At 55.7% G+C, this 23,233-nt stretch overlaps 2 protein-coding genes across 6 annotated transcripts; both read left to right on the plus strand.

Moving 5' to 3' along the window:
• The first annotated feature begins 280 nt into the window (after positions 1–280).
• Positions 281–8,169, plus strand: LOC311443930 (mitochondrial fission factor homolog B-like). 5 transcript variants are annotated; one of them, XM_084534610.1, is made up of 7 exons: positions 281–637; positions 1,329–1,584; positions 2,002–2,168; positions 2,924–3,015; positions 3,760–3,921; positions 6,298–6,376; positions 6,788–8,169. In XM_084534610.1, the coding sequence occupies exons 2-7, from the start codon at positions 1,395–1,397 to the stop codon at positions 6,917–6,919; spliced, it is 822 nt and encodes a 273-aa protein (XP_084390736.1). In that variant the 5' UTR covers positions 281–637; positions 1,329–1,394; the 3' UTR covers positions 6,920–8,169. The 5 variants fall into 5 exon arrangements, with proteins under 5 accessions (XP_084390736.1, XP_084390738.1, XP_084390739.1 ...); XM_084534612.1 differs by having other exon boundaries at positions 2,927–3,015; XM_084534611.1 differs by lacking the exon at positions 281–637 and adding an exon at positions 737–1,094.
• Positions 8,170–10,067: 1,898 nt separating this feature from the next.
• CNGA2 (cyclic nucleotide gated channel subunit alpha 2) lies at positions 10,068–16,514 on the plus strand (the record flags this gene model as incomplete). The annotated part of the gene is made up of 7 exons (XM_084534447.1): positions 10,068–10,072; positions 10,381–10,536; positions 10,731–10,841; positions 11,066–11,236; positions 13,546–13,653; positions 14,087–14,193; positions 14,881–16,514. The coding sequence occupies 7 exons, from the start codon at positions 10,068–10,070 to the stop codon at positions 16,266–16,268; spliced, it is 2,046 nt and encodes a 681-aa protein (XP_084390573.1). The 3' UTR covers positions 16,269–16,514.
• Positions 16,515–23,233: the final 6,719 nt, after the last annotated feature.

A 23,233-nucleotide genomic window follows, 5' to 3' on the forward strand; every position in this document is an offset into this window, starting at 1 on the left:
AACAAGTCCTCTGTGGGGTGGAGATCGGGGTGTGCAGCTGTGGGGCTGGGAACGGCACCCCACATCGGGCAGGGGGAGCTGGAGGCCGTCCTGTGGGACATGCAGAGGGATTTCCCAAAGGCTGTGAGGGGAATCAGCACAGGCTGGGCACAGGCTCGTCTCCGTGCTCCTCTGCGTGCTCCCAACCCTCTGAGATAATCCCCTTTAAATAGCAAGCCTAGGGCGGCCAGGGATTTATTTTAAGCCCTTTCTAAACTGGATTTGGATGGCCAGGCCTTGCTCTCCGTCCCCATTCAGCAGCGTTGAAGCCCACCGCTCATCCCAAACTGATATTTTCATCGCCACAGCCTGCGCTGAGGCAGAAGCGCTCTGCTCGGGCACAGCTCAGGGCCGGGCGGCCACAGCCTCTGCGGCTTCCCCGCAGAAACTGGGGGGCTGTGGGGACGTGCTGGGGCTGGGTTGGGGTCCCACAGCAGCAGGGTGCCCGGGGATCGGGGCTGTCGCCTGTCGCCTGTCGCCAGTGGCGGGGAAGCAGCGCCCGGCGGCGGCTTTAAGCGAGCCCCGGCAGGCTGCCAAGGGGCAGGGCCGCGTCCCGCCTCCCTCCGGCCGGCCGGGCAGGAAGAGCTGCTGCTTCCAGGTTGGGAAATGGCTGAAAGGGCTAAAAAATAAAAGAATAAATCCTAAAAGCGGCCCCGCGGCTCCGCCCCGAGCTGCCCCCGGCACCCAGCGGGGCGGGCAGGGAGGGGGGGGGCGGCCTCCACAGCCCCTCCGCCGGGCAGGGAAGGGGAATTGAGGCCGGGAAGGGGAACCCGGCCCCTTAAGCGCTTTATTCGGACGGATTTTGACAGCTTTTATTTATTTTTTTTCTGGCCCTAGTGGTTTAGACGCTCAGAGCCGGCTTCGCTCCCTCCCCTCCCTGCAGCAGCGGGCAGGGGGCTGGGTGCCCCACGCAGGTTTCTCCTATGGGGTCGGTGCCTTTTTAGGTGCAGCCCCAGGATTAAATCCCCCCTCCCACGGGACTGGGGGCTGTGTGAGGACAGTTTAGTCCTCAGGTCTTCCCGTGGTAGCCTGGGATTTCATCACCAAAGCATGTGGTTTGTTTTTAGAAAATCTCGTTTTTCTTCTAAGGTGTGGGAACGCAAGTGTGTTCCCAGCTCTCGAAAACCCTTTACTTCTGGGTGGAAAGCCCACGGGAGCTGTCTTTATCGCTGTTTCTGCCTGTGTTTAGCTGCCTTACAATGATTATTACAAAGCCTTGTCCCCGTGCGGGTGCCGGTTTTGAAGGCCTGCTGCTTTCTTTCTCCCCTTTCTCCTTTCTTTAACCCCAGGCCCCTCCGGTTCATCCCGCGTGGCCGTGGGCAGGCGCTGGCAGCGAGCTGAGGAAAACCAAGAAGATGTGGCCGTTCTGGGGACTGGACCGAGCCCGCTGCGACCTGCTCTTCACCGAAGCCATCAATCAGAGGATGCAGGTCCCCAACAGGCTGAAGGTGGCGGACAGCTACAGCCCTGTGGACGAGGAGCCCGCAGCCGAGGATCTGCCTCCTTCCTTTCGGATGCACATCCCTGAGAGGATCTCTCTTGCAGGTAATGTCCCTTTTTATTTTTTATTTTTTATTTTTTGGGGTGGCTGAAGTTTGGTGAGGCACTTTAATATTCTAGGGGGAAGGATTGTTTTATAAAGCCCTCCCTCCATGTCTCTTACAGCTCCCTCTTGGTCTTTGGTGGACTCCCTGCTTTGAGATGCAGAGATATATGGCCCTGCTTTGAAGAGCATTTCCCCAAACTTGCTTTCCTGGAGCGGTGTGTTCATTTGCTTTCCAGTCCTCACCTCTCCAGGCTGTCCCACTACTCATATCTGTGGGATGTGGCTTTTGATATATATCTGCTAACTCTGCACAGTAATTTTGCTCTCCAACACAGGAGGATCTCTCCTCCCTCCTGCCCTGAGGACGACGGGGCACATTCAGGTTTGTTTAGTGCTTCCCTCTCTCCTCTCTATAGAAATATCCGATGCCGGCCTGAGGCCCGTCCTGCTGGAGCAGCAAAGGAAGGTCCCCTCTGTTGTGTGGCACGCGTCCGCAGGCTCCTCAGCCCAGCTCTCCGCCCCAGGGGAGATCCCTTTTCAGCACGTAGCAGCCAGACCGAGCTCGCAGAAGCGCAGACGACTGGTACTGTACCGAGAGCACCGGGCTTGCCTGTGCTGGTGGTGGGGGGCATCCCAGCGGTTGTTTTGCTCTAGAGGTCTGTTACCAGCCCAAGCCAGAGCCATTTTCCAGCGTGCTACCTCCTCCCCACAGAGGGTGCTAGCTGCAAGGGTATGGTGGGACCTGTTCCTACCCCGTAATCAGTACACAATCCCACACTGGGTCATCAATTCAGCCAGATCTACTGCATTTTATGAGCAGGAGTTGGGCTGAAGTAGGTGCAGTCCCCTGCAACCTCCTTCTGGTACTTCTGAAATCCCTTTTCAATCACTGTTTCTCCTGGATGAAGTGTAAGATGGAGCTGTTTCATCGCTGCAGCATAAAGGATTGTGGGGTTGGAGTTGAAAGCAGATTTTAATCTAGTGGGAAACTAATTCAAAGAGATGCCTCTGCCGTGAGGAGAGGAAGGCTTGTTTGGAATGCTGGAGCTGCTGCTCTGCCTTCTCAAGTGCTTTCACCTCCCTAAAATTTAAGAGCCAATCCTGGATGTATCATGTTCAGGTCTTTCTCTCCAGAATACACCTTCCTTGCTGACCCTGTCCTGCTCAGGGCACATCTTCCCATCTGCTCCAGCATCATCTAGCCGGGCTGGGGCTTGTGCAGTGCCACTGAGCATTTCCCTCGTGCTGACGGGGTCCTCACCCTGCAGACTGCCTGGGGTGTGGGGCTGAGCTCCCCCTGTGCAGGCTCTGCCCTAACGCAGCTGTGTTTGATGCCAGCAGGGCCACAGCAGCAGCAGATCACGGCGGGAGAGGATTCCGAGTGACTACACCCAGCTGGCCTTGCACAGCCCGGGCCCGCGCCACGAGCGGTGAGCACGAACCCAGAGCAGTTTGGGGAGGGCAGGGGCAGCGTCTTCTGGGGTCCGGGGTGCTTTGATGTTCCCTGTTGGTGCCCTGAGGTGTGGCAGGTCCATATCAGGGCTGGTCCCGCTCTTGGATGAAGCTGGTTAAGAGGAAAGTGGTTTCTGGTGTTGGCACGGAGAGATTCGTGCCAGGCAGCGTTGGAAGGCAGCTGTGCTGGTCCATGGGGTGACCTGCTGCCCTCTGAGACACGCGGGACAACGTGTCCCCACTTGCAGCTCGGGGCAGCGCTCTTGGTCCTTGCCTGGCCATTGATTTACTTTCTACATGGACTGTTGGAGCTTGCAGTGCCTTACAGCCAGGGTGGGCTAAGAGCACGTTTGTTTTTCAGCTCTTTGAGCAGGAAAGTGTTTAAGTTGGTCCTTTCCTCGTGAGTCTTGGGCTCTGGATTCAGAGGAGAAAATTCTTTAGCTTAATCCAGGGCAGAGCCATCAAGAAATCAAGGGCTGTCCAGGAGACGTGATGGTGATGCTGCTTCTCGTGCAGCCGTGGCTGGCTTTGGAGGAGTCCAGAGACTGCCTCTGTGCCTGGGCTGCTGGAGGGGCTTCTCCCTCCTGGTGATATGGAGGTCTGGCTGCCGATGGCATTGCCCTGAGATGCTTGGAGCTGCCACGAGGACAAAGGGCCCTGTCACCCTTTGGTTTTGCTGTTGGAAGCCAGGCAGTAACCGGCGTGGTTTTTGTGCACCCCAGGCCAGATGTGTGCCCCCTGCCCGCTCGCAGCGCCCCGTTCCCCCTCTTCGCTGAGACGGGCAGAATCTACTCCGTGCAGAACATCTTCCAGACCATGTACCTCCTGGGCCAGGTGCTCTTCCACCGTGTCCAGGGCTCCCTGCAAGACCCGACACCACCCAGGTGACTTGGGCTCATCCCGAGCCACCTCCCAGCCGCTCTGCCTGGACCTTCCTTTGCCTGGCAGAGGCAGCAGCCAGGCCTGAGCTTTGTAACCCTCATAGGAGCCACGCGGGCAGGATGCTCCTGCACGCCTGCCCTGGTCTCTTCTCCTCGCCTGTTCTTTCAGCTTTGGGTGCCCGGTGTGGTCGGGCTGGGTGCACCCCGCTAACCCAGCTGGGCTCGCACCTCCTGCTTGGCTTAAAACCGTTCCTCTGGTTGCCCCGAGTGACCTAACATCACCCGTGACACTGCTGGGTCTCAGCTGCTCTGCGGTGCTGCTTTTTCGGCATGCTTGACGAAGAGAAGTGTGGGAAGGGAATCGAAATCCAGGACAAATGGCCCAATCCAGACCCTCTCCTGCAGACTCACAGCACCAGTGGCTGTGTCTGGGTTAAAATAACCTTTTCTGTGAATTGTCTGCACCAAGGTCCCCAGCCCGTAGGATCTCCCGGGGGGCAGCACGCCTGCCTACTCGCTGGAACAGGTCTGCGGTGACCTCGATGTCTCTGGACGTGCTGTGAGGCTGCTGAGCACCCAGCAGTCCGGAGGGATGGCTGAATCCTTCTAACTCTCCTTGAGCAAAACCTCCAGGCAGACAGGGAGGAGAGGGAGCATCCATCATCCGTGCCACTCCGGCACGTCGTTCCTTCCCTCCCCAGCTGGAGCGGAGCTGCAGGCACTGCCAGGGGACAGCCAGCACACACTGAAAAGCAGGGACACCTTCAAATGTGGCCTTTTAAATAAAGTCTGGCCATGCTATCTGGTCTGGGTAGTGGCCACGTAGCGCCTTCTCCCTCCTCCTGTCAGCTGTGGAGGAGTTTTAGCCGTGGTACCACGGCAGGAGGTAACTTGTGGAGGGGCTGTAACACAGCGGGGCGAGCCCTGAGCCTCTCCCCAGCTCTCCATCTCCCTTTTGAAACACCTCTTCTTGGTACTTTGCATCGTTTCACACACATACGGTGTCTCTTTCGTACCCCCAACTACAGCAATAAAAAGTCACTGAGCTGACTTGTTTATCCTGAAATATGTATTAAAAAAAAAACAACAACAACTCTGGCCTTGGCTGGAGACTGGAATATTTCCACGACAGTGACCTCTTGAAGGGTATGAGTCATCGGGAGGTAATTTCTAGTCTCTACTGTAAAGGGTGGCCACCTGTGTCAGCTGGGATTTTTCAATTAAAAGCTGCAGAATGTGTCCAGTTTTAATGGCTTTGTGCTGGGGGAAATTGGATTTTCTTTCTGTTGTGGCTTTCGTATTATACTGTGGCTACATTATGTGGAGGTGTTATCTCATAAATGTATTTTCAGGCAGATTCCTTGATCTCTGCGTGCTTTTCTGTCTTCCCTTCAGTGAGATGCATATCAGGTTGCAAACAGGAATAAATTTCCCCCTTCATGAGTTCCCCAGAGGAGTGGTGTTTGCCACCTGGTAACCCATAACGTGTCAGTGAGTGCCTGTGGGGGATATTTGGTTTACAGACCAGCTCAGGTAACACTAGCCCATGATGGCAGCAACAACAGACTGAACGTGGCAGGTCGGATATTTCACCGTGCACCTTCTTTATTTTGTGGCTGTGGGCCCCGGAGCAAGGCTGTGTCTCCGGGGTGCTCATCCATAGCCTCTGCCAGTGCAGCTGCTTGTCCCAGGGGTGGCCCCGGTGTTCACAGGGATGGGGGAAGTGTTGCATGGCTGGGATGCGTATTTACATTTCCAGTAAGATTTGCTACGAGGGCAGAAGGCAACACTTCTTTGTGGGGGAGGCATGGGAGAGGGCAAATCCTTGTCTCAGCAAACACAGGACCCTTTTCTGCTCGCTGACACGTGTTCAGATAGGTACCCCCAGCTGGTGGCTGCGTCCCAGCAGCTGGATCCCCACCTGCTGATGGAAATGATGCCATCCCTCCAGTTTGGCATTGGCCTTGTGGTCTGTGTCTGCCTGTCTCGCTCTAACTCTGATTTATCCAATCCTCAGTGAATTCCTCTGGCTGTAGAAAATGGATGCTGGGTAAATATCGTGTTTTCTCTCTGTTGGGCCTCTAAAGAAATAGCAGCATGTGTTTCTGCTCTTGGCTGCTGTAGCATGTGCTGTATGTTTTGTCGTGGTCACCCCGGGGTGCATGGTGGAGGGGTGTAAAAATGCATGATGGGGGGTGAGAGGGAATCAGGAGATGCTGTGCAAGTGCTGTTTCCTCTCTCCTGAAGCTGCATTCAGCTGGCACGGCCTGGGCATGCATGCACTGCCTGCATGGCTCGGCTCCCCGGGGCTGTGCCACGTGTGCAGGAAGATAATTGCACCTCTCGAGCAGTGTTTGCATCTCTGTTTTTCTCCCGCAGCTCCCAGGAGGCTGCCCCAGCCTTGGAGAGCTCCCTGGAGGAGGTCGGCACGGCTGAGATGGCAGCAATGAGAAAGCAGGTGAGAAAGGAGGTGGAGGGATGTGGATGTTTTCTGGGAAAGCCCCAAGAGGGTGGATGAGGGCGCTCCAGGGATCTGTTGCTCAGGCTCGATTTGCTGGCGTTGCCAAGCCAGCCCTGGGTGATGCTCCTCATGGAGAAGCAGGGAAAGCTGGCGTGTGTTGACCCACCAAGCTCCTCCCTGAGGGGCTGCAGGAGATGGCCAGACCCCCCACCTGCCTTCGGGGAATGGTTCAGGAGCTTTTCCTGAAGCATCCCCTTATGGGCTGAGGTAGGGCTGCTAATTCTGCCAGGCGGGAGGACCCGAAGGAGGTGGCCGCCCCCCATTTCTCCTTCCCTCCGTCGCTGTCCCTGCGCCAGCCTCCTGTGCCGTACCGCAGGGCTGCTGATGGCCCCGCTGCTTTCCCTGCAGCTGACGAGGATCTCGGGGAGGCTGCGCGTGCTGGAGGAGCAGTGCAACGCCTGGCAGCAGAAGGAGGCCATCGTCTACTCCGTGCTGATCTCCGCCTGCCTCGTCAACACATGGCTCTGGCTGAGGAGATGATTTTCTGTGCCCCGGCCCACCGTGAGCAGGGGAAGATCCTTGCTCACCTACTTGCAAACAGTAAAACCGTGTGTTTCTTCTGAACTTGACCTGCTTTTTGCACTGGAGGCCCTGCAGGACCCGTGTCCTTGGGGCCCTGATGACAAGGTGCCACTCTTTAGCAGCAGCGGTGGGAGAAGTGAAACCCTGAAGCTGGACCTGGTGCTGCAGCAGCTGGAGATGGGTGTCGGGGGGTGGTGGGGTGAGACAAGGAGCGTAGGAGTAGGTAGGAGGGATGGACGTGGAGGAGCTGGGCGCTCCCATCCCTGCAGCCCCTGCTGTGCCATCTCCTGGGCTCTCAGCACGCTGGAGGCTGCCCAGCAGTGGGTTTGCAAATGTTCAGATCCAAAGTGACCGCCAGCACTGCAGAGCTCTGGGCTTATCCAGAAGCTTGGCCTTTTCGCAGAGAGATTGGAATGGGAAACGTCCCCACAGTGACTCTCTACACCTCGTAACAACAGCCAGGCTGTGGAAAAGTGCCCGTTTGGGCAGCAGGTAGGTGTTTGTTAGGTTGCTGGTGCCAGGGGACAGGATCACTCCAGGTCTGCTGCCAAGCTGCAATTTCAGCAAGGGTGGAACAAGACAGGTGAGGGGAAGTCTCGGCCCAGATGCCCTTTAGCTAAAAACAAGCGCTGTTCAACAGCTCTGCTGCTCCTTGTCTTCCTTGGAGGCCAGGAACACCTGGCTTTGGGGGGGATTTGAGACCCTCGGTGGATTATGTAGTACAACTACTGGAGCTGTGCCTGTGTGCTTGGTCTTGGCGACAGGGCCTCTCTGTGCCACCTATAAATGATCGTAGCTGGATCTGCAGGTCACCTGCGTGTCCCAGGAGCTTATTTACAGACCTGGGTGCTGAGGTGTTTCCTGCCTGCAACTGCATCAAGCATCCGTGCCCATAAATCTGGCAGGTGGACGCTCACTGATAAATAAGTGCCCCACAAGTAATTGCAGGTCTGAACCTGTGGCTGGTGTCTGGGCTGAGGAGAGCGCCGGGATTTACTGGTGCTGAGCTGGTTCCTGTGGCTTGCAGCTCAGGGATGTGGTCAGACTGAAAGTATTTGGAGGTGGTCAGACTGTAGGTGTTCCCGGAGGGTAATTATTGGTGGGCTGGAGAGGATAGAAGGTGACTGCTACATAAGGTGTATGTCGTGGTTTAAATCTGGAACCACTGACCCATGAAATGTGTATTTTAATAAACTCTGTGTGCTGGATGTGTCTCTGGTGCCATCGTGGAGCCTGATCGTGGTATCCGGCTGGGTGGGGATGGGTGAGGTTCGTTCCCTCGCCAGCAGGACTCTGACCTGGTGCCGGCTGTCTGCGCCACGCGAGCTTCTTTAATCACACCTCGCCAGCTGGGCAGCCTGGGGACAGCTCTTCTGTGGCTGGAAGGAGGGTGAGCTGGGGATCTGGAGCTGCAAAGCAGCTCCCTGCTGTCCACCTGCAGCCCTGCCCAGGGGCAATGCCTTTATTTATATCCTCTCTCTCCAGGGAGAGCAGATGTGGCAGGGCTGGGTGCCCCCTCGGGTGGCTGCCACAACAATGTGCGTACAAAAAGAAGCATCGTGTGCAACGCAGCACCCGAGGGAGCTGTGTGGTGAGCACCAAAGGGGCAGAAGCAGAGTGGCTCCCGGAGTTTCTGTGTTGTTTCTGGAGGTGGTTGCAGGCAGGGAGCAAAAAGAGAGATGGGAAGGGGGATGTGCTGCTGCCACTGCCTGGATTTGTGGCATGGGGACAAAAGCAAGATGTGTCCCTCCTGCCCAACGCTGCCCACAGCCCCGACCGAGGCTGCAGAAGTTCCCTGTCTCTTCAGGCTCCCTGCTGCCAGGAGGCAGTGAGATCAGAAGAAGTGGAAATTAAGGCTTTGAAGGAAGGAAAGGTAAACTTTTAGTAGTGAAGGGACTCCAGCTGCTGGTGCTTTCAGATCAGCTCTGCCCGGGGTGCACAAATCCCATGCCTATGACTGGATGCAGGTGGAAGAGGGTAAAAATTAACTCCTTTATGGCTGCGGGGATGCAAATTTTCTGCCGCCTGGTTATCAAAACGGCTTTGTGGACAACATAAGAAAACAGACTGGTGAAAGGCACGCTTCATGATCGTTATCAAACTCTGCAGCTCTCTTCTCCAGCACTCCTGAGCAGCAAACGTGACCCCTGCTCCCTGAGCACGACAAGAGGTAGCGGGACAGAGGGAAGGAGGGGTGGCGGGGGCGAAGGGGACGCGCAGGGAAGCGGAGCAGCCCTGAGCAGCGCGTGTCCCTCCTCCCCTTTCATCCCTGGGCTCGCAGCCGCTGCAACCAACTCCTCTGACGTGCAGCGAGCTGCTCGGGGCATCGAGGGAGCTGAGGGGCCGGGTGCGTGCCGTAGCGAGGAGACGCGCACACGCTGTCACCTTCCCTGGGCACCGCGGGGACATTCTGCTGCCAGGTCCCTTGCTTGGGCTGGGGAGAAGGGCAGGAGCAGGGGTGGCACTGGGGACAGCCCAGGAGGCTGCTGGAGGAGGATGCTCCCCATCCCTTGCTAGCCCACACGAGGTGGCAGCGAAGCCTCAGAGGACACCAGGCTCGTAAGTGGACGGCGGTGGGGGCTTGGTGGTGGCTTTTGCCACCCCAGGGAGGTGGCTTGGGCTGCAGGGAGCTCCGTGTGGGGGGTTCCCAGCACTGTGTCAGTGCAGCGGGGATGTGGGCTGGGGCGTGCAAGGCACTGCCTGCACCCACGCAGAGCATCACCTGTGGGCACACCATGTGGGGGTCACCCCGCTGCGGGGCACGGAGGGCTAGCTGGGGGGAATTTTATCTTCTTCTTCCCCGAGGCAGGGCTGGGACTTTCCATATGTGCATGTCTGTGAACTGAGCGGGTGTCAGGCAGCGGGTGCGAGGGGTACTGGGGCCAGACGAGCCCGCAGGGCATCTCGCACTTCTTAGAGAAATCAGCTCCCAGACTTCACAGCTCCACAGCAGCCTCTGCGTGTAAACGCTGAGTTCCTCTGATGCTCTCTGAAACCAGACGGTAGCACTTGCCAGCAGGAACCTCAGCCAGGTGCTTTATTATTGATGTTATTATTTTTTTTAAAGAGCAAACCTTAATTTCCAGTGCAGGGATGGGTGCTGGCCATGAGGTAAGGCTGCTGCTGGGGTACAAACAGCCTTGTACATGCACAGCCAGCCTCGTACTGCTGCCTGACATCTCCCCACGTGGCTGCCTGGTCCTTCCCTCCCTGCTCACCCCCCTGTCCTCGCCATGGGGCAGGCAGTGGGAGCAGTGCTGGTACTCGCTGTGGGTGCTGTTGTCCTGGCCATGACCGAGCATCCCTGGGGATGGGGACAGCACCTTTCAGGGGCCACGGGCAGAGCTGGGACCTCAGGCTGCTGTTCACCACCATCGTGTCCTGCTCCGGGCACTCCTGGCTGCTCTCTGCTCTTCCAGGTTCCCGGCACAGGCGTGTGCCCGTGGTCTCCTCGCGGGGAGGATGACGGCCAAGAGCAATGGCCTGCACCGCTCCCCGGCTGCCCTCAGCCCCTGCCCGCCCGCCCCAGCCCCTGCAGGGCCTGACGAGGAGGGGACAGAGCTCAGCACCACCAGGTCAGGATGGACACAGCAGGGTGGTGCTGGCAGGGCCAGCTCGGGGTGTGCCGAGCCCTGGTGTGGGTTTGGGGGCACGGGCAGGGCTGTGCTGGTGACCCTCAGCTGCCTGCATCCTCTGGCTCATCCCACATGGCTGTGGGCAGGCAGTGGGACATGCTGCATGGCCGTGACCCCCCTTCTCCACACCACAGGACCTGCTCCACCCAGGATGAGGCCTCCTCGGAGCTGCACAGAGGGGCTCCCGTGGCTGGGGGGGAGCAGCCGGCTGCCCCCCTTTTCCAAGGCAGGCGAGCTCTGGCCAGGTACCCGTGTGTGCGGCTGGGCTGGGTGCCTGGGTGTGGGGATGGCTCGTGAGCAACCTTCCCAGAGCATGGGGAGGAAGCTGGAGAGCTGCTGCGTGGGCTCTTGGCTGAGCCTGGGCCTTTTGTGCCTGGCTTTGACACGCTGGGGGTGTGTGGGGTCGGGATCCCCTCCTGCTGTGTAGGACTTTAGGGCTGCACCTGATTCTGCCTGTCTCCCTGCCCAGGATAGTTCGGCTGGTGCTGGTGCTGAGGGACTGGGCCAGCAAGAGCTTGCACGAGGAGCAGCAGAGGCCTGACCCCTTCCTCGAGCGCTTCCAGGGCCCAGAGCTCCAGATGGTGGCTGCAGACGCCAGCAGTGATCCAGAGGATGAGGAGACCGAGGAGAAAAGCAAAAAGTAGGCTCCCTTCCCTGCGACCATGCGTGGTGCTTGGGGTCTCCTGGCAGTGATGGTAAATGGGGCAGGTAGGGCAGCAGCTGTGGGAAGGGTCCCCCCTGCTCTGCCTGATCTTGGCACAACTCAGCACCAAGGCTGGTGTTTGAACCCAGACCTGGGTCCCTGAAAAGGTGTGCCTGCAGCCTGTGCACACGTGGAGCTGGGGAGAAGCTGAGGAAAGTGGGGTCGCCCCCCAGGAGACCCCAGTGAGCACAGACCTGTGGGCTTCTCCAGCCTCATTCATCATCTCAGGAGGAAGGGAGATGAAGGGATTGCGTTTGCTGCCTGTTTCCTCCACCTCCAAGGGCAGACACTGTGACGGCAGCTTTCTGAAAAGGCCCTTTCAAATCCAGCCCTTTCATCTCCTCGGCTCCCGCTCCCGGTGAAAAGCAATAACCTGGCTTTTCTTCTGCTGGCTAATTAAAGGGCAGAGCTCACGGACTAGCCTGGACCCTACCATTACACACAATAATTAAAACACCAAGAAATGATTGTTTTCTATAGGAGGAAAATATCTGAGCCTTGTATCTGGGTTTTTACTAGTCGTGGACAAAAAAGTGCTCTGCCCTGCGGGGTTAAGGGGAGCTTGTTAATTATGGGAAAGGCACTGAGTGTGCCATCAGAGGGCAGCTTCAGTGGGCTCCTCGCGAGGAGCTGTGCTGTCTGAGCTGAAGATACGTCTGCAGGGGAAGCAAGAGCAGAGCCAAGTGCTGTCGCCTTACAGCCAGTAAATGCCAGCCTGGCTTCATCTAAGGGATGGGATGAAGATCCCTGCACTGGGGTTTGTGTTATTCGGTGCTGCCCTGCAAACTTGAGAAAGGAGAACACCGTGGCTCACTGGGATGAGCTCCTGGGGAGATGGTGGCAACTTCTGCTGCTTTCCCAGTCCTCAGAGCAGTGGCTGAGAAGAGCCCCAGGTCTGGTAACGCTGAGCATGAGTGTGTTCATGGCATGGGGAGCCCCCAGGGCTGCAGAGTGGGGCACAGAGCCTTTAGGGCGGTTATCCCCCTTTCTGGGCTAGTGCTGAGCTAGTCTGGGGTTTTCCAGCCCTGGCCCTGTGGCCAGAGCATGCATTGGCATAATGTCAGTGACTGCAGCACTGGTGATTTAAAGCTGAAATTACCAACCTGACTAACGCTGTTATTGAGGTTATTAGTGCCTGTGATGCGGCGTTACAACAGTACTGCCTGGTGGCAGGTGCTGTACGTCCCAGCGAGCAAGGTGTCCCCGTCTCAAAAAAACATCAACCCTTATCTGAGCAAAACGCTGTCATTTTCTCCCCACTTGTAAGGGGAAAGTTGAATCACCTGCTTGTCTGTGGCTGTGCCCAGGGTGTATGTGAAGGAGCGCCGCTGGCTCTGCTCCGAGCGCTGGTCCCCACGCCGCAGGCAGCCTGGGTGCTGCTGGGGAGGGAGGCTTCAAGGCAGAGGTTTTGCTTTTGAAGCTGTTGGAAGTGGTGAGGTGAGCGCAGGGAATGTGTTGGCAAGTGGGCTGTTCTTCCTAGCGCTGGAGGGAGTTTTACGTGTTCAAAAGCTGGGAGTGAGGGGAGGATGGGAAGGGAGAAGGCGTTTTGCCCTGGCAGGTGGCAGCAGCCGTGCCTATCAGCCAAGCTGCAGAGTTGCCGTTCCCCTGCTTCTCCGGTGAGATCTGGACATGGGAGCACAGGCTGCTTATCTCAGAGCCCCGAGACGAGCAGGATCAAATGCTTGGGAGCAGTTCAAAGGCTGGACCCCAGACTGAGCACTGACTGCAAGCAGGCAGTGTGGCGATGGCAGCCCTGTGACGCCGGCCACTGCTCTGGGGCTTGGGCAGCCCCTCCTGGTGCTCCCGCTGATCTGCAGCATGTTTTCCTTCCTGCTCTAATTAATCTTCTTCTCTCAGATCTGTCTGGCACCAATCCATGCCTCATTTGGGAGAGGCGATGCCATCTAACAAGAAGTTTTCTGGTCAGCCTCTTTCATACATCTGTCTGGCTCTGCCTCTGAGGTGCATGTAGGCCAGCTGCTTTGTCTTGCCACACTACAGTCTCTCTTCTGGTACGTTAATAAGCTCTGTTTTGGGGATAAAGGAACATAAACAGTGCTGGACATTTTTGCTCAGCACTCCTGGGATTGGTTTTAGTTTACAGACTACACTCGAGCTGCAGCTATGTTTGATCCAGTCTAGTGCAAAGGATGAAGGAGATGACTCAGATGGTTCCTTCCAAACCTGTTTTCTATGTTTAGCCCTTTATTCACACATTGCCTGCTCTGCCTTCTCTCTGCTTCCAGGAAGAAATGGCAGATCTTTGTGGTGGACCCTGCGGGGGACTGGTATTACCGCTGGCTGGCTGTCATTGCCATTCCTGTCCTCTATAACTGGTGCTTGCTGGTGGCCAGGTGAGCTTGGAGGTTGTAGGGTTCCTGTCTCCTCTGATCCTCATGTTCACCTGGCTGTTGTGGCTCAAGCAAGGATCAGACAACTGGTGCTGGTGAGGGGGGAGAGGGCCTGGGGGTGCCTAAAGAAAGGGACCTTCAGTCTCACAGTGGCTGTGGTGTGTAAACGCAGAGCACCCCTCATCTGGCCCTGGCTGGAAAGGACTGTCATCTCGGGGTGAAGTTGCTTGCAGAGGTTTTGGGATGTGATTTCAAGACATGGCTTTATACAGGTCAAGACATGGCAGATTCTTCAGAGAAGATGGTTTTAAATTCTCTGAGTAGAGGGGCAAGTGGCCAAGCTCTGTTGCAGAGTTACAAGCCCCAGAATCAGCCTATATTCAGCTGTAACAGAGACTTACTGGTCTCACTGCCCCGTTGTATGGTCCTCTTCCAGGGCTTGCTTCAGTGACCTACAGAAGACCTACGTTGTCCTCTGGCTGGTGTTGGACTACATCTCAGACTGCATCTACATAGGGGACGTAGTGATCCGCCTGCGCACAGGTAAGCAGCAGCAGCCTCCTGGCCTGCGATTGCTTTGCTTTGGTGCCCTAAAGGTGGAGGTGAACTGCAAGGGAGGGACCTAATCTGCAGCTCCATTAGAAGGAGGGTTTTGTCTACCTTGGCTCTCGCTTGTACGAAGCAGTCTCCAGAGAAATAATCTAATTAAGAGATCTGAGAAATGGAGTAAGTTTCAGAATGAAAGATTAATCATCCTAGCTTTCAACTTCACCTTTGAATAATTGTACAAAATTACCCACATTACTATTAGTATTTGGGCATAGTTGAAGGTCTGTATCTCTGATTTTGCACAAGTTCAGCTAATGAATTATCTACATGGAAAAATGGTAGAATTTAATGTTCTCGGAATGGGGCAGGTGGCTGTGCTTTCTGTCCAGAACAGCGGTAATTCATGACCGGAGGAAGGAAACCTTTGTGTCCCTATTACTTCATGGCAACAGAGTAAATCCTTAAGTGATAGCTTTGCATGGCTTTTGCCAGATGAGGAGCTTGCGTGATAGCAAAAGCTTGTAAACAGAGTAGATCAGGTGCAACTGGTAATGTTTGGATAACTGTGTATATGCACAAATATGCATGGCATATTCTGAAATATTTATCAGAAGCACTTACAAAGCCAGTAGAAGAGTTGAACGTAAGCCAAGATCATTCTATTATTTGCTTCTCTGTTAGGCTTCTTGGAACAGGGCCTCCTGGTTAAGGACCTGAAGAAGTTACGGGATAACTACATCCACACCTTACAGTTCAAGCTGGACGTTCTCTCCATCCTGCCCACAGACCTGGCCTACTTCGCTGTGGGGTTGCATCGTCCTGAACTGCGATTCAACAGGCTGCTGCACTTCTCCCGCATGTTTGAGTTCTTTGACAGGACGGAGACCAGAACCAGCTACCCCAACATCTTCCGCATCAGCAACTTGGTTCTTTACATCCTGGTCATCATCCACTGGAATGCCTGCATTTATTATGCCATCTCCAAGGCCATAGGCTTTGGGGAGGACAGCTGGGTCTATCCCAACGTCACAGACCCTGAATATGGGTATCTCACCCGGGAGTACGTCTACTGTCTCTACTGGTCTACGTTGACTTTGACTACCATCGGAGAGACCCCGCCGCCTGTGCGTGATGAAGAATACCTCTTTGTGATCTTTGATTTCCTCATCGGTGTCCTCATCTTTGCCACCATTGTGGGGAACGTGGGCTCCATGATTTCCAATATGAACGCCACCAGGGCAGAGTTCCAGGCAAAAATCGATGCCATTAAACACTACATGCAGTTCCGCAAGGTGAGCAAAGACATGGAAACTAAAGTCATCAAGTGGTTTGACTACCTGTGGACAAACAAGAAGGCGGTGGACGAACGGGAAGTCCTCAAGAATCTCCCTGATAAGTTAAGGGCAGAGATTGCCATCAACGTTCACCTGGAGACGCTGAAGAAGGTGAGGATTTTCCAGGACTGTGAGGCAGGTCTATTGGTGGAGCTGGTGCTGAAGCTTCGCCCTCAGGTGTTCAGCCCAGGGGATTACATTTGCCGTAAAGGAGATATCGGGAAAGAGATGTACATCATCAAGGAGGGGAAGCTGGCTGTGGTGGCGGATGATGGCACAACACAATATGCTTTGCTCACTGCAGGAGGCTGCTTTGGCGAGATCAGCATCCTCAACATTAAAGGGAGCAAAATGGGCAACAGGCGCACGGCCAACATCCGTAGCTTGGGCTACTCTGATCTTTTCTGCCTGTCAAAGGAAGACCTGATGGAAGCAGTCACGGAGTATCCTGATGCCAAAAAGGTCTTGGAGGAGCGTGGCCGGGAGATCCTGACCAAGGAAGGGCTGCTGGACGAGTCAGCTGCAGAGGCAAGCATGGAAGGGAAGAGTGTGGAAGAGAAGCTGGACAGGCTGGCCTTGAACCTGGACACGCTTCACACCCGCTTCGGCCGCCTTCTGACAGAGTACAATGATGCCCAGATGAAGCTCAAGCAACGCATCACTGTTCTGGAGTCCCAGCTGAGGCAGCAGGATCTGGAGGACTTCTTCTCGGACAGCTCAGACAGTCTGCCTTAGGCTAAGGAAGAAGCCACACCTGGTGGGATGCAGTGCGGGGCGCAGAGACCAGCTAGGTGATGTCTTGCCCTGTGTGAGATGTTATTTCACATGGCAGCGCCTTTGGCTGCCTTGCCTGGACTTCCCTCAGGTCCTTAGCACTGCTGCTGCCACTGCCTCAGTGGCAGCTCGGAAGGTGGCTCCAAATCAGGTGTCTGTCCTAGCTCCTCCTCAGGCCTGTCTCTGTTCTTATCACCTTGATGCAAGACCTTGGGCTTGGATCAGTACAAAGAGGGGAACGGCTAATGCCAGTGCTAATGATTCCTCCCAGCTTAGCAAATGGTCTCTGCCTGACTCAATTCCCTGTTACCACTTGCCTTACCAGGAGGTGGGACATGACCCTCGCTGGAGGGGTACCTGGAGGTGCTGCCCTCCCCTGTGTGTCAGGGAGATCAGAGTCTCAGTGCACACACAACCTGCCACGTGCCACCCACTTATGTGCACCAGGGCAGGGAAGGCAGCCTAGCTGCTGCATTCCTTGCAGATAACAAAACACCCCACTGAGAGAGACCAAACCACAGGCCAAATATTTACAAAAGCATTTTAGGTCTGGCTTTTATAACTCACTTTGTGTAAATACAGCGTCTCCACTGAGTGCCTGCAGACACCCGGTCTGCACAGAGTGACTCCATACCCGCAGGATACCCAAACTCAGCTAAGAAAGCCCGATCTGTGCCTCTGATGTCTGCAAATGAGGAAGCCTGTCTGGGTCACTGTGACTCCATAGGTCAGCTTCACCTCCTACTCTGAGGCTGGATATCCAGCTGGAAGGGCAGGCAGCTGCTCTCCTGCCCACCACTCTTCTCCCTTCTGCTATATTCAGTGCTCGAGCTGTCAAACTGCCCCGGCACGAGCAGCTGGGTACCCTGCACCACACTATCTTGGGGGACAGCATTCCTGAGCCCTCCTGCTGCAGAGGTGGAGTGATTTCCTTTTGGACTGCGGAGGACTCAGATGACAAGTACAATACGGAGGTAGAGACCTCTCCGTGCTGAACGACAATGTCTGTTACACCATGAGCAGAAGGACGACAATAACTGTCTCTCTCATCTCTCTAATGATGGCTAGATGTGCCAGGAAGGCTTTGGCTGAACCGACTCGTTCTTTAGGAACAAAGCAGTGATGGGACCCAACTGTGCCCATATTTGCTTTGCCGTTGGTAGCTCGGAAAGAACGCAGAACACATTTATTTTCTTAGGCAGGAGGTTTTCTTGAACTCGGTGGGAGTTTTGGGGCCTTGCAGGCCAGTTGCTGACTGCAGGAGAAATGAACGGCAGAGTCACGGGGACACGCCTGTAAGGGCGAAATCCTGGCACCAGCACAGCCACTGGCAAAGCTCTGCCAGGCAAAGCCCCGCGGGCTCCGTGGTGCAAGCAACTTGTTGGCAAGAGTGCAGTGCAGGAAGGGCCACCAAATCCCTGCCAGCCCCCTTGCACAGCATCCTAAGCACTAATGCTACCCATGCCCATGCCTAAGGGGGGCTGTGCAGGTGCTGGGACCGGGGGATGCAACCTCCCTGCCACGCAGCCCGCCGTGACTGCACACACACCTCTGGGACCTCCTGCTCCTGCCCACCGGGTCCATGGGGTGGGATGGTTTACAAGGAGGAGGAGGTTCAATGGAGAAGGGAATTTGGGGGAAATTCGTGCTCTGGGCCAAACTCAGCTGATAGTTTTCTAAGATAATGGGGTGGGAGCACATCAACCCAGAAAGGCTCATGATAGAAAACCGAGGGGGTTTGCTTTGTCCTTTCTTTTCCCTCAAAAAGAGACTGCTTTTCTTCGTTATGGGTGAGGCTTTTCTGTTTAAAATGAAACACCCTTGCTTTTTGGGATCGCTGGGCGAGGGAAGGTTAAATTCCCAGCACTGGAAGGTGGAGCGAGATCAAAACTCCTTTGCTGCCCGTCACCGAAATGTCAGGCTTTTCCGTTTAGCTGCTACCCAGGCGGGCTGGGGGACGAACCGGCTGCTGCTCTGCCTTTTCCCTGTCTTGACACCGGCATCCGGGCTGCTCGCTGCGGCCGCGGGCTGCAGCCCGAGGATGGCGGCACGGGGCCGGGAGAGGGAGCTGTGAACCGCGGAACCGGCTGCAGCTCCCGGGCATTGCCCTGGCACCGGCTTTGGGCAAAAAATCCCAGGGTTTTGCTCCTCTGCTGCAGGGGATGAGGGTGTGCTGCGGGGTGCAGCCAGCCCCGGCTGGGTGCCCAGCTCCTGCCCCCTCCCCGGCTTGGGGAGCTGCTGGCAGCTCGGGGGATATCCCGGCTTCTTCTGGGGGATAGGAGGGGAGAGAATAAATAAATAAAGGGCAAAACCCCTCTTCCTTCCCCAGGTTTAATCCGAGGTAATAATCCACTCGGGAAACTCGAAGCCTTCAGACCAATTACCCCAGAGGATGGCTTTGCAAATGCAGAGCAGATCCCGCTTGTTTTCCTCGTGGCGGCAAGCCAGGAAATCATAGATTGATGAACCGCTTGATGGGCCTGCTAATGAAATTAGCAGCAGCTCCATGATTTTTCCAGTGAGCAGGACAGGCAGATGCTGGCGAGAAGCAGACAATGGCACAGCTGCGCTTCTGGGCTGCCTCAATTCCCAGCCCAGTGGACAGGGGGCACGGCAGATGCAGCTTTGGGGCTGCCCGTTTTACAGGTGGCTTCAGTACGAGCCCCTGCTGTGTAAGGCTCCCCGGGAGATGGGGAGCAGGAGCTGCCAAAAGCTGCTGCTGGGGGCTGGCAGCTGGGGGGACAAGCTGAGGGTGCGAGGGTCTGCTCAGCGCCCCGCGGAGGTTTGCCCCTGCACCGTGGTGCATTAAGCTGCTTTGGCTTTATATTATCCATATATATTTTTTTTCTAGATGTCTCATTGCAAAAAATAATCCCCGGTACAATGGAGGCTCGTTCTCAGCTGTGTGCTGTGGGTGGGAGACATCAAATATGGAGCCAGTTTTGCAGTTTTGCCTCCAGAGAAGGCAGACTGAGAGATTTGGGGGTGCCTCACCAGGCAGCTGCCCCTTCCAGTGCCATCGAGCCCGGGGAGCCCCCTGCCTTCTGCTGCAGTTTTCTGCAAACCTGCTCCCAAAGGAGGGTGTCTCCTCAGCCCTAGCCTGCCTCTACCAGAGATGCAGGAAAAGGACTGGGATTTTTGGGTGAATCAGCCGTAAGTGCTCTGTGTGGCACCGGGCTTCCCTCCTCCTCTCTGAGCACCATTTCTAGGAAAGCAATCATCACTGGATGATACCCAGAAAAAGCTCTCTCGTGGGCTTCTGGGAAATGTAAGGACACATTTCAGAGCTGAGGGAAATGGAGCCATCTTGGCAGGACAAAGCAGTGATGACTCCTGCCTCTTGTCCACCTGCTTTTTGCCTTTCTCAGGCTGCTCATGAAGAGCTGTGTCTGCTAGGGGCTCAGCTGAACCGGAGTCTCCTGAAGCTGCGAGCTCTGCCCAAGGGTCTCCGGTGGTGCTGGGCAGTGTTTGCAGCACCCTGATGGGTGTTTGCAGCCCCTGGTGGGTGTCTGCAGGCTTTAAAATAGAGAAAACTTCCTGAGATGTTTGGGTGAGTCTTGATTCACTGAGGACGGGTCTGCCCTTTCTTGTGCTTTCTCCCCTGCTCCTTCCCTGCTCAAACACCTGGGTGCTGCCGCCTCCTCGGTTAAACAAGCAGAAGTACCCATTCCTCCTCGTTTCTCCCCAAATCAGAGTCTGTGTTGCCATGACAGCAGCTCAGGGTGAGCAGGAGGTGAAGGCACCCAGCGGAGGGAAAGCCCCGGGATGCCTCCCCGACACACTCCTCCCCTCAGCCCACTGCATGCTGCTGGCTGGGAAAAGAAGGTTCCCAAGGTGGGAAGTTTTGGAGGAGCTCCAGCACTCCTCAGAGGAGCTGTTAGAGCATCTCCAAGAAGTCCTTGCCCACAGGATCACCCTCCTGAGTCCTCGGGTGGTGGTGCTGCAGGTGGGTGCCCTGCTCGGTGAGGCATCTGCTCGGTACATGGGATTAGAGGGGCCGGGAGCTTCCAGTCCTGGTTTTTGGCTCTATTTGGCTCTATTCCCACCGCGTGAGGCCAGCTGGCCTCCCAGCAGCTTCTCCCCAGTCACTGTACCGCTGCCTTTGGCTGAATTTGTGGACGTGAAGGTCAGAGGGGGCTGCAGGTGGTAACCTCTGAGCGAGCCGTGCTGCTGCCCAGCTCTGCCCTTCCCCATGTCAGGATTTTTGCCCGCCTTTCATTAGCTAATTTCATAAATCCACAGGGCATGCTGAGCTTGGTGAGTGTTGGTACAGAGCTATGTAATGGCAACCTGGGGGGCTTCTCTGGCAAAGAAAAGACCTGGTGTTTTGGAGAATTGCCTCACAGAGCAGGATGGCTGGAGGACAAGAGTGTTCCCCATGGCAAACAGTCGCAGGGGCACTGCAGCCCTCTCGTCCCCTCTCCTGCTCACGGGCTCCTCATCCCTCCTGGCCCTCTTGGGTAGCTTTGAATGCCGCATGAATCGATACTTTTAATTAGCTGCCATTCCTCATTTCCGCCTTATTGCTTGGGTAAGCAAATTAAAAGCCAGCATGTTGTGGTGAACGGTTCCCCGGGGCGGGCTGCGGGCAGGCGCTGCTGCTTGCCCCGGGGGGGTTGGGGGGCTGCCAAGGGCTGGGGACAGGGGCTGGGGGTGGCAGGAAGGGCTGGGGGATGGCAGAGGAGCTGGGGGAGCCTGTTCCTGGCCCCGCAGCATCCTTTCAGCCCTGCTCAGAGCTGGGAAAATGCTGCAGCCATGGTGTCTGCAGGTGGGAAGCCCCAGCAGTCACAGGGGATGTTCTCTGCCCCCAAAAAGGATCCTGCTGTTCGCTGTGTATGGGGCCAATCCTCCACCCCAAAAAGGGACCCTGCTGATCACTGTGTATGGGACCAAAGGGCCCTGCTGCTCCAGGGGTTCAGCGTGGTATAAAGCTCACAGGAGCTGATCTGAACCAGTGGCACTGCTGCTGTCTGCATGGGGATGGAGGCGCTTCCCCGTGGGCAGGCTCATCCCTAGCAGACTTTTAAAGCCTGCCTCTGATCAGGGCAGCAGTAGGGACGTGGCTCAGCCACCTGGAGCATGGATCTGGCATGATTGCTATCCTATATACACGTAACAGGGACATGGAGACCGTGTCCCCAGCCAGCAGGGACCCGGAGACCTTCCCTCCTCCAGAAAAAGCTTCCAGAGTCCAACCATTTCCCAAATCTCTGCCCTGCCTACATGTGGGACACCACCAATCTTCCTATTCAGTGTGGTCCCTGCAAACCTCACCACTGCCTGGATGCTCTCCTGAGCATCTCTGTCCTGCTACCTGGAGGATGCCTGCCTTGAGGTTTCCCACTGCTGCTGTAGCTTCTCCCTGGGAATAAATTTAATTGTAAGGCTTCGACTGTGTGAAGTCCTGCCTGGTGCTGATGCTCTTAGGTAGTGCGGCGGCCTTGGAGGGGAAACTCCATTAGGAGAATAATAAAAAAACACATTGAATGCAAAACCTTGAACGTAGCTGGGAGGCAAAATGTGGTCTGACAGTTCCTTTGGCTTGTCAGAGCCTCTGAGTGATGGGCGCCAGTGGGCTGCTGTCTCTAAAAGTGACCTTTTATGAAAGACAAATTGAGGAAAAATGTCTCATGGGAGAATAAAAAAAAAAAAAAAGCACCAAAAAACAAACCGACCAGCAGTTTATGGAAATCTCTCTACTGCAAAGCAATGGCAAAGGTTCCCTGCGAGCTGGCCTTGGCTTGATTGCTTTCTGTCAGACACGAAGGGCAAAGTGAGTGCTTTCTGTGAGAGCTCAGGCTTAGGGACCCGTTTGCACAAACCGCTTGGCTTTTATTCCTTTTCCCTTCCCCAATCCTTTTTTTTTTTTTTTTTTTTTTTTTTTCCCCAGCCTTTTTTTGGTAAAACCTTGGGTGGATCTGGCATCCTGAGTTTTTGAGGGGAAGTTCTATGTGGCATTTGGGAATGTGGTCATCCCAAATTCCTCTGAACCCGAGCTGTAAAACCCGGGGCTGACATTTCCCAGCCCTCCCAGCAGCGCTGGGTTGCAAACCCTTTTCTCTCAGCCACAGCCTCCAAACCCAGCTCTGGTCAGGACCTTCAGGATCTCCAGTGAGCTACACAAGCTGCTGTCTGCTGCGCATTGACCCGCTGAGCTTCCCTCTTGCTCCAGCGAGGGACATTGGCTGTTGGTTTCTCCTCGTGCCACCGTGCCCTCCCAGCCCCACGTCTCCAAAAACCTGGGGTGCAGGGGAGGGGAACCCCATCTGCTGGATGGGCCCAGCATCTCTGGAGGCTTTCCTGGAGCAGATCCCAATGCCTTGCACCTCCCGTTGCCCAAGTTCTCTGTGCTCGGCCTGGTCTCCCTTTTTGGAGGGGACGGGCTTTGTGCTGTGGGATGTTCCAAGAGTCAATGAATTGTATTGATGCTAATTTTCTCTGTAAATTCAGGGAAATTACCAGATGAATATTTGATGAGGCTAATTAAGGCTGAATGACTGCCCTGCTCCCCTGTTCTCTGCTGCTCTTCTCTCAGGAGTGTGGGTGAGTGTTTGGGTCCCAAATTGTCCTGCCCCTAAAGCCCTGGTTTTTGGCAGCCATAAACCAGCCATGGTCCCTGTAGGACCACAGCAGAATGTAAAACAACTCGGTCAGCTCAAGAAGCCCTCAAAACCTCAGTTTGCAGGGACGTTGGAAAACCCCAGGGCTGCTCCCTCGGTGCACAGAGGTGCTGGGGCTACAACGTGGGGACAGTTTTTGTTGGAGGCATGAATCTTCTTGAAACCCTTCTCTTTCCCCCTGTTCCACTCGTGGACCACAGCCTGCATTGATGGTAGTGATTTAACGAGCCGGGGTAAGCGACAGGGCTTTCTTCTTGGCCTCCCTTTTTCCCAGTTCACCTTTCCAGATGCGAAAGGTGAAAATCA

Source organism: Aythya ferina (genome assembly GCF_964211825.1).
Source record: "Aythya ferina genome assembly, chromosome: 13".
NCBI lineage: Eukaryota > Metazoa > Chordata > Aves > Anseriformes > Anatidae > Aythya > Aythya ferina.

Bases quoted from the DNA above. Each gene is read 5' to 3' on its own strand.
- LOC311443930 (XM_084534610.1), top strand. From the start codon at position 1,395: ATGTGGCCGTTCTGGGGACTGGACCGAGCCCGCTGCGACCTGCTCTTC. The intron at 1,585-2,001 runs GTAATGTCCCTT...TCCTCTCTATAG, and splicing joins TGAGAGGATCTCTCTTGCAG to AAATATCCGATGCCGGCCTG. The intron at 2,169-2,923 runs GTACTGTACCGA...GTTTGATGCCAG, and splicing joins CGCAGAAGCGCAGACGACTG to CAGGGCCACAGCAGCAGCAG.